The 10,441-nt window shown below is 37.2% G+C and overlaps 1 protein-coding gene across 1 annotated transcript; it reads right to left on the bottom strand.

Moving 5' to 3' along the window:
- Positions 1 to 6,027: 6,027 nt before the first annotated feature.
- On the bottom strand, positions 6,028 to 7,158 carry LOC140152201 (thyrotropin-releasing hormone receptor-like). The gene has a single exon (XM_072174500.1). The coding sequence runs from the start codon at positions 7,156 to 7,158 to the stop codon at positions 6,028 to 6,030; it is 1,131 nt and encodes a 376-aa protein (XP_072030601.1).
- Between the last annotated feature and the right edge of the window lie 3,283 nt (positions 7,159 to 10,441).

Here is a 10,441-nt window from a genome sequence, read left to right as displayed (position 1 = left end):
TTTCATTCTCGCGTCAAAAATTAAATTATCAATTTTCTATTAATTTATGTTGCTTTCATCATTTACCTTTTCGGGTTGCCCGCGATTACTTAGTAGTTTCATGGCACTTGCATGTACAGAACGGGATGGTCTCAGCTGTGATTCCCCGCAGCGTCAGGCTTTTTCAAGGTGCATGTATCTTCTGTGTTCGTGGCCATCTAAAAACCACCAGAGGTAACACGGCTCTATATCATTGTCATGTAAACGCACAGAGTTTACTGATTGCAACAAGGAAATTTAACTAAACGCTATCAAAATGACTCCAAAATAACTGACTACGATTCTCGATATATACTGTGGATGTTACAATAACGGAACGGCAACGAAAAATCTTATATTTCCGGAACGGCAACGAAAAAATTTATGATTTGTTTGGTTGTTTTTAATCTCTTAAATAAACGTGTCAAAATTCGATAAATAATGACCTCAAAATAATTAAGTTGATAGCTGAATCAACAAATTATCCTCCCACAACTGTGAAATCACTGGCGTCAGACCATTAATAAGGACTCGGTGGCTATTTTTGTGAGCCGTGTAAAAATTCAGTTGCGCGAAGTCAATGAAATTGACAGAACGCCTTGCCGAATTGTTTGGCAATCATGTGATTGCTTTGAAGCATCAAGTGGAATGGCATCTAAGATCGTCTGATCTTACACCTCTGGATTTCTTCATGTGGGGCTATCTGAAATCAAAGGTTTTCACGAGGCATCCTACATAAACCTTGATAAACCCCAGAGGCACATAAGTACACAAGTTGACATCCCCAGGCAGGGAGTCTCTCATAAGACGAGGTGTGAATGCAATTTTGCGGAGAACTGATATCTGCATACAGAGGAATGATAGCCATGCCCTGGTGGTCATGTGGAGACTAAGACTGTTAATTACTGTGATTAAACATGTGATTTTCATGTTCCTTTGAATTTAATTGCCCTACTCGTCTTGCAAAAAGACCCGTTGAGTCCTTATTGATGGTCACGCGCCAATGATTTTACAGTTACGGAAGAACAAGATATTGATTCAGCTGGCAACTATAGCATTTTGGCCTAATACCTCATGCTTTTTAATCTAGTGGCATTTCTCAAGCTGTATGCTGATATACACTCTGTATATCCTGTACACCCATATTTTTACAAAACTGGACAGGAGCGCTCAACACCCCTCTATCTCGGTTTATTAACATGGATTCTAATAGGCAAAAAACATACCTTATTTTTTTATTTTTTCATCTTTGTCACTTAAAAGCAATACCTATAACATTGCGTTCATGGCTGAAAAAACATACGATGCAAAGGACCCCATCCACCCATATCTACACGGAATACACTGTATGAATTTGTACCATATCTATATACACGGTGAACACCGTGGCTAGATAAATATCCTGCATTACATGATACGTATGTACACGGTCTACTACGTGTCCAGATTTGCGCACACCGACATCGCCCGGTTAATAATTACATTATACAACCAGAGACACTGAAATGAATACACGTAAATGTGCTATGCACAATTGATATTCAGACGATAAATCTTTGGATACCGGGGGAAAAATGATGAATATCTCCCGTAAATGATTTCGTATAAAGAAACCAGATCTGGTTCCTTGCACTTGAACATATATGTTCAACAGATATTATCGTCGTTAGCTAGCGTCTTGAGAAACTAGCGTGCGTCTTGAGCTGAAAAAAGTGACCAAAATTCAGATTTTAAATAGCGCAGCGTAGACCCTCGTGGAGGTAGTCTCGGGCCAGACTGTATGTGGCTATCACGAACATACATGATCGACGAGTGTCAGACCGACTGACACAAACTGGCTGTGTAGGAGACTATCGTAGAGGCAGTCTAAAATCAGATAACAATGGCGTATGTATGGTCGCTGACCGTACAGAGGTCAGTCACAGGCTAATGTCATTAGCCTTAGTCGGATGTCCTTCAGCCATTATCCGTGTAAAAACTATTAAACAGGTGGGAACACAATGGTCATGCGTGGCTGTGGATTCAACCTACCATGGCATTTTCTGCCATGAATATATCGGGTTGATGACACTGTGTAGCGTACATATGTGGATGAATATGGTACTTTAGAACAGTGATAGCGCCCTCTGTATTTTTATTAATTACATTTTAAGGTAAGGTTACTCAAGGTTTGAACATTAAGGTTATTTTTTTGTTTTAGAGACAGCCTGTCACCCTTAAGGTTACACTTGCCTTCTTGCCCTGCTTAGGCCCTTACATTGGAGTGTTTAGCCGTTATATGAAAGTCACCAGCCTTGAGGGCCCCGCAGGGCAAGAAAGCAAAAGTAATCTTAAGGTTACAGGCTGTCTCTACTGCTGTCTCTACTGGGTGACGTGCTGACGAAAATGAAACATTTTTTCTTTGGAAGCATGCGGCGCACCCTTGAACATTATTGTCTTTGAGCTAACAACCCGTAGTCACCCCAGCCTGCCCCATACCTCATTTCACTTCATTTTTAACATACCAATATCGTGTTTTTTAGATTCTATAGTGTCGCATATTACCTCAAATATTTATTCACTACAATGAAAATACATATCCTGTAATACAGGATATTTATCCAGCCACGGTGTTTACCATGTAGATATGGTACGTATCCATACGGTGTGTTCCGTGTAGATATGGGGTGATTTAATTCCGCGTTAAAATACAAATACCCCCTCCCCGGGGTATCCAAGAGGTGAACAACGTTGCAAATCAATCTATGTTAATGTGATAACAAAATATAGTAATAAAACACACAATTGATTTTGCAATAAATCTAAATTGTAACTGAACACATTTTATTACACTCCATTACATGTATACAGTTACAGTGCTTTTTATAACATGCTCATTAACAAGTTCAATAATAGAAGGTTAAATTTTATAGCGCATAAAATAGATTGCTGTTGTCGCATGAATGAACATTTTAAATGGGCTGACTTATAGAGAAACGCGGATTTATTACAGCAAGAAGTATTTATATACTCTTGTAAACAGTCTTCGTCAAAGCAATTAAAACTAAAGCTTGCTACTATATATTCAATGACGTGGTCATGTACGGATTTTACATTGGATTAGTGTTATATTAAGGTGGTTTGGGAGCCTTTATGAGGCGGGTATTTTGTAAATGCCCTGAGCAGAGAGCAAGCTTTAAACAAATTATAGCAAAGTATATACTCGGGGAGCTAGGACCACTTTCTGTGCACCCCCCCACAGGACCAAACCAAACCAACTTTTTTAGGTTCCTGAGATGACCCTAAAACATAATCAGGATGTTCCCAAAAATATAAACTGGCCCCAAGGGGGTAAAAGGTCATCGAACTTTGCATAGGGTCAAAATTTCAAAAAAAGGTCAAAGGTCACGTTTTTGCCTCTATGGGGGTCGAAAACATCAAAGTACTCCGATTTTGCCAAAAGAGGTGTCAATTTTCTGAATCCTTGTGACTAGGGGAATACATTGGAATGGTTTTTAACACAATTTGAGCAAGTTTAAAATTTTGACCCAATGCAAAGTTCGATGACCTTTTACCCCCTTTGGGGCCAGTTTATATTTTTGGGAACATCCTGATTATGTTTTAGGGTCATCTCAGGAACCTAAAAAAGTTGGTTTGGTTTGGTCCTGTGGGTGTGCACAAAAAGTGGTCCTAGCTCCCCGAGTAATACCAGATGGAGTAGTCGGAGATATGTCTGACGACTGCGCGCCATCCTTCAAGAGCAGAGTGCATAAGCATTTTTAATATGTCATGTCCCTGATGCTTTACTGTACCCCTTCACTCTTGTTGTTCCTAAGCTGCTGTGAATCACTGATTAGCCATGTGGTTTTCTGTTATAGTGCCTTGGTGCATAAATAAGTTTTTGACCTATGTCACTCCTCCTGTTCACTCCCCCTGTTCCTTGTGAAAACCGTATGTCCGATTAGCTTTAAACAAAAGGCATATTGATGGTGTATTTTGCTGCTCAGAGTAATTTCAAAACGCCTCATAAAGGCTCTCAAACACAAATCAAGAAAAACCCTTGCTTTATATGGGAATATCAATTAATTTAAATATTTCATGAAAGACAAAGGTATTCTAATATAGCAAACAACATGCATTTCTAACACTGTTCCTAAGTCACATAGCTTTATTAGGTATCAGATCAGATAAACGCTTAAAGAGCAGAATTCATTATGACATTTCACATTTTGTTGCTTTGAGTTTTTACACATTTCTCATTGCAATATCAACGAATTCCCGAAATATGCCAAATAATATTATATCATTGGTTAGGCAAACATTTGTACCAAGACTAATGATCGGTTTCGGATACAATTCTGGGCCCGTGATTATAACGTAGTTTTACCCGATAGGAACCCCGTTCACATGTACTCATGTTTTGTGTTGTCGCAGCACTGGTGTGTGCAAAATGAATGTGACGACCAATTTTAGGTTTAAACTTATCATACGTGAGTAATCTTATGTAGATTAACTTTTAAGTATAATAATAAAAGTGATCTTAATTTTGCATCGTATTTACTACACTTTCAACTTACAACTGATTACCATCTATGTGGAGAGTATTTAACCTGTTGTCAAATAAGTGACATAATAGTTGTCAAAGTTTCTTATAATCTCCCACGAAAGTAATTGCTTAACAAATAAAACTAGTTTTGATAATATAGTTTTGTTCAATTTCAAGTAACGCTAGGCTTAACAGAAGTCACTGTTGATAAAAACCTAAACATCATGTAACGCTATACAGTAACTCTTACAGTCACTCTAGGCTAGCTTGCGCAGTACCCCAATGAATCTACATTTATATAGAATAACCTTTGCAGTTATGAGTAGGATGTAGCGAGTTTAAGTGGGACAACCAGTACATAGATTCTTTGTCCTGGAAAATGTCAAGTGCGTTTTTGAACCAGAGCAAACTACGATGGATTGACACATGACATCGAGACACAACATTATATGCATCGAATTATTACACCGGAGTATTACACCTTCACCGCCCAGTGTGCGCTATGAGACATTTTCGTTCGCATGGCAGCAAAAATCATGTTTCAATATTGTCAAATAATTCGTAATAATCCCACGTCGCGACCGTGCCAAGGGATATTAGACTAATACAGCCAATAAAGCACATTAATGAAAAGCGAAAATACAAGTCATGCTGTCTTTCATTACACAATGCAATACAGATACTGTACCAACAAAAAGCAATATTATTGTAGTTTGATTGAAATGCACTTTACATGGGGAATGTAACTAGGAATATTAATGAACTGATGTTCATTCATTCATTTATGAATATTTGGATATGCTAATGAATATTGGAAGAAATGATTAATACCTTTTCGATCATTATGTTTAAAACACCAATGCACTTCCAAATTCAACATATCTCGGCGTACTTATTTTCATTTAATCAAATAAACTTGTTCAAAATATGGTTGATCAAGTTGAAAGTTAGAAATCATCATAAGGACATTTCCTTTCGTGTGCGCATGTTGAAGGTCTGTAAATGCGTAGATCATTTAAATGAAAATAAACCTGTTTAAAATAATGGTTGACTAAGTTGTAAGTAAAAATCATCTTAATGACTTTCCTTTGGTATGCATACGTTGAAGGTCTGTAATGCGTAGAGCACTTAAATGAAAATAAACGTGATTAAAATAATGGTTAACCAAGTTGTAAGATTGAATCATCATAAGAACGTTTCCTTTCGTACACATACGTGTGCGATTGAAGGTCTGTGATGCGTGAAGCATCTAAATGAAAAGGAAAAGTAGCACACAATGATAAGACAATGTTAGCAGAATTACAGAATTAAGCATGAATGTTATAGAATCAAATAGCAATTATTTACAAATTACACTCAATTTTATTCTATTTCATAGAAGCTCACAGAAATAGGCATATAATTTGGATCATTAGAAGAATGAAATCATGTAAGGAGTTCCCAAATTCAAGAGTATACATAGTCAACATGGTCAAGCCGTTTCATCAGATTACCGTAGATGTTCCACTTGGCCTCTTATGCATTGCTTGCTGAAGTACAGGGGTAGGTTCACCAGGTTGTTTGGCTGGTTTTCCTGTGAACGCTTCCCTGAAAGCCATACGGTAGCATTCACTTCCAACTGTATATACCACCGCGTTGATAGCTGCATTCAAATAGAGTAGCACGTGGCTAATACGGACTGCAGGGTGATACCAAACAGCATCACGAATTACCTCATTCAATACAGTTCCAAAAAAGGAGAGAATTCGGTAAGGAGTTTGACAGACGAAAAAGATAACACCATTGGCGATAAGCATTCTAGCTACTTGATTTCTGACTTGCAATACGTGATTATAGTTGCTTTGAAGAGAGCTTTGTTCTTCCGATACGGTTCGTTGATGCAATGATGAAATGATACGCCCATAAAGATACACATTACAAACCAAAGAAATCATGTAAGTAGAAAATATAAGCGCCAACCCTAGATGGGTCATCCAGGATTTGCTACATCCACAAATACCAATGACATTGGGGAATGATTTGAACTGCTCATTATCAGGCCATATTATACAATATTGTTTTAACTGTGCGTAAGCAGGAACGTATAACCCACTTAAAATTCCTCCAATTATCCAACTACAGCCTACTTGAATAATAGTACGTTTAGTGCGTGTTACGCTCCTATGATGGAATGGATATTTGACGGCGTAAAATCTTTCAAGTGATACCAGCGTTACAATTACAAAGGAAACAAAGTAGCTTACATATATGATACTGTTGATTATGGCGCAACCATGTTGGCCTAAAAACAGGTTGTTCCCATTGACAGGGGAATGAATATACTGTAGTACCTTCTCGCCTCCAGCAGCTACAATGTACAATGTATCACATATGGCTAAGTTAGCGAGATAGCAATTGGTAGCATTTCGCATTTGACGAACACGTACGAGTACGAATAGGAATGCAGAGTTACTGATTATACCAAATATGACGATGAATGGTAGTACATATGTGACGAGGATTTTCTCGGCTCCACCGTATAGAAGTATAACCGGAGGTTCAAAGGAGAAATCCACTGGAATTAGTGAAGTGTTGGGACACCATGTGATGTCCGTATAATTAGCAAACGAAGACATTTTAGATTGTCATGAACAAAGCTGAGAGCATGTTCTTGTTATCGGTGGTACCTGCAATGTTATTTTATCATTGAGTTAGCAGGTTACGAATGTAGATTTCCAAGACTATCACATTATTTGACACATGCTTGTGGCTCTGTCGAAGACAGGATTATCTCTCTATATACATATTGTAATTCATTATACATGTTATAACAAGTTAACATACTTGCCATTTCGTCTGACAGCATAAAACTTTAACTTTAAAACCCATGAGTTGCACTAAACGGCAAGAATATTCATGAAATTAGTGCAAACTATCCTTGAAGAAAATTTCATTTGCGGCTTTAACACTACAGGCAAGGTGATTACTCACATAACCTGATGCCCATCATCCTTGTCAGTATCTTTATAACGCCATCATTCTGATTATCCGGTGAAAGATATCACATATCATAGTTGTAACACTATTGGTGTCAAATATCTGCTTTATCAAATATTCAATTCATGTTAAGGTGCTTACATTTGATGAACACGAAAAGTTGATGCGCAGTTGGACACGTTATTCATGATAAAATCATGCTGTTACTGACACTTCGTGAAGTAAATTGGAATGGCTCATAATAACGAATCACCTACGTTGAAACCAAAATATTGTAGCGTAAAATACTTCATGACGGTATTTTATCTTGCTGACAAAAATGACAGATGCTCAGTTGACACCACTTTAATCAAAGATACACAGAATTAATCGTCCTGGCATCCTGGTCGCTCATCTATACTGCATATGAACATGATGAATCCAAAGCCCGTGTTTTACCACTGTGGCGTGTATGCAGTTTATTTGTCGGCTTTTGTGCGCATGACAGCTTTGTCATCCCGACGTGTTGTAGAGAGTCAAAATAAGTTGAAATTATAGCTGTTTGATTAGTTGAAAGAATCGGACATGATCTGCGTGTATGATTATTTGAAGAATAATTTATATTGAGGTGAATGCTCGTGTTACTATATCTTGTTGTTTTGCTCCCGTATTGTTTACACTATAAATAACTTATGCTATTGACTCTGTAATTAGAGAGGAGAAATTAGGAAAAACAAATCATTATTGCAGTAATGTATACGAGGTCATTGGAAAGTAAGCGCGGAAAGGGAAACCGAATGATATATGGCCATCAGAAACACATTGACATTAGTCTTTTTTGAACAATTTTAAAATTTTCACTTTTTGAGCACCTGCATCCGCTAAAATAAATACTGGCTACGGGCCTGATGGTCATTGATGAATATCATTATTCTCACTTCTTAATTAGATTGAAGATTGGACTTTTACAATATGAATACAGGCACGTGAACAGAAACTATTTTAAATTGGTATTTTCTTAACACAAACTGAGAGTATGATATCGAGTGTTGAAAACCAGAAAGCCTTAACTCATGCATAATCCTTTGTGAGTTGCAATTTTCTAGATAATTTTTGTAATTTTTAAAAATAGTCAACTACAAATACGACATAATATATCTCAAATAAATCTATAATCATTGAATAAAGTTTAATCTTAACCCAGAGCATTCAGCACACATAAATGTTGAAAAAAAGCACGGTGTATCTGCCCAGATTCGAACTGGTGACTTTCGTAATACTAGCACGACGCACAAAGAGTTTCAGATTAAAATCTATTCAGAGGTATAGGTTGGAGTGATGTTCATCACATTCCTAAAGGAGGGTATTAGAGCTACATATTTATAATAAATACACAATAGAGTGAATGGACAATGGAATAATTCTTTTCCTTCATAAAAATTTAAGGGTTATCTGCACTGCCATTAAACCCAAATGACAGAAAAAATCACTACTCACAGAAGTAGCTTGTATTTTTGTCAAATTAGAAGGCCGAGCTTTGGCAAAACTAAGACTAAAGGCATTCCTCGGAGTTGCAGGGTTATGATTTTATGACAGAGGGCATTTTGATCTTGAAGCACATTTGTGACTCCTCGCCACAACTGAGCCCGGATGTCGCCAATCATCATTTTTGAGATATTCAACCAAAATATTCTGCTTGAAATTAGCTTTAAAATGATGTATATCATGTCTATAGTACTTGACATTTAAGTAGTGAAAATCAATAAAACAGTCAATAAATCCTTTCTTTCCTATTGTTTATTGTTAAGTTCGATGGAGCATATCTCAATAGTGGCACTGGCGACATCCGGGCTCAGTTGTGGCGAGGAGTCACATTTGTTCTACGTTGATACAATAATACTTACACGTGCATACATACATCACTTCATTTCAGAGATCCTTCCCTTTTAAACAATTTATACATAATTTTAATTTTGAATACGTTTGCTGGGATCATTGAATGAGACTTGGATATATATGTATAATCTTTCAATTTCTTGAACTTGGTTGGGGATGTTTGGTTGCTTTGAGAAACGAGTCCGCCTATTTTTGCTGCCGGTGTCGATCAGTACCGATAATGAGCTTTACCAGTGTTCGGCTTTAGGTTATTCATTATTTTAAACTGTTGTGATTTGGTAGTTCACAGCATCTTACGAATGGGCTTTGACAAAAACTGCATTGCTCAATTCATAGCGAGCGTGTAGAAGAATTAAAATATCACAGATATACTTTTATAGGTGCTGCGGTTCTTGAGTTACGTTGTAAAGAGGGCTGAAACAACAACACTTTTGTAAAACGTACATAAACTCATAAACAACAATAAATTAAGCAAATTTGCAAAGTATACGATTTGTAGAATGAACTTTTGCAAAACATCAAGGTGTTAATTTTCAATAAATTATTGATCTAGGTAATGAAAATCGATTTTTAGGTTGCTTCGACCAAAAATACGTCGTCTACCCTTAAATGGCACCGACAATGCAAAGAGAATAACGCGCTTGTCTGAAGGCCAATATAGAACGTGGAAATTACATTGTGCGGTTACGTTTCAGGTCAGATCAACTTCACATTTTTCAACAATGGCTCAATAATAGATTTCCAAAAGCTTTTCAACCTTCAGGTTTTTGTTGTTGATGTTTGTTTTGTTTTGTTTTGTTTTGTTTTGCTTTGTTTTGTTTTGTTTTTTGCATGATTCCATCTATGCCAAAATGTAATTATTCCACACTACCTGCGTGACCATTTTCCTCTATGGTTGTGAATCCTGGATGTTGTCCCCAGATGTTGTCACAGGACATGGATGGCAAAATCAACGCCCTTTCTACCCTCTGCTTCAGTATTGTGCCAGATGCCTTAAACCAATCCATCGCGTAAGAAAGCGCCAACTAAGATTCCTGGGTCACCACC

The sequence above is a fragment of the Amphiura filiformis genome, chromosome 5 (assembly GCF_039555335.1).
Source record: "Amphiura filiformis chromosome 5, Afil_fr2py, whole genome shotgun sequence".
Classification (NCBI taxonomy): Eukaryota; Metazoa; Echinodermata; class Ophiuroidea; order Amphilepidida; family Amphiuridae; genus Amphiura; species Amphiura filiformis.
The sequence above is the reverse complement of the archived record's forward strand: the minus strand, read 5'-3'. Positions and strand labels throughout refer to the sequence as shown.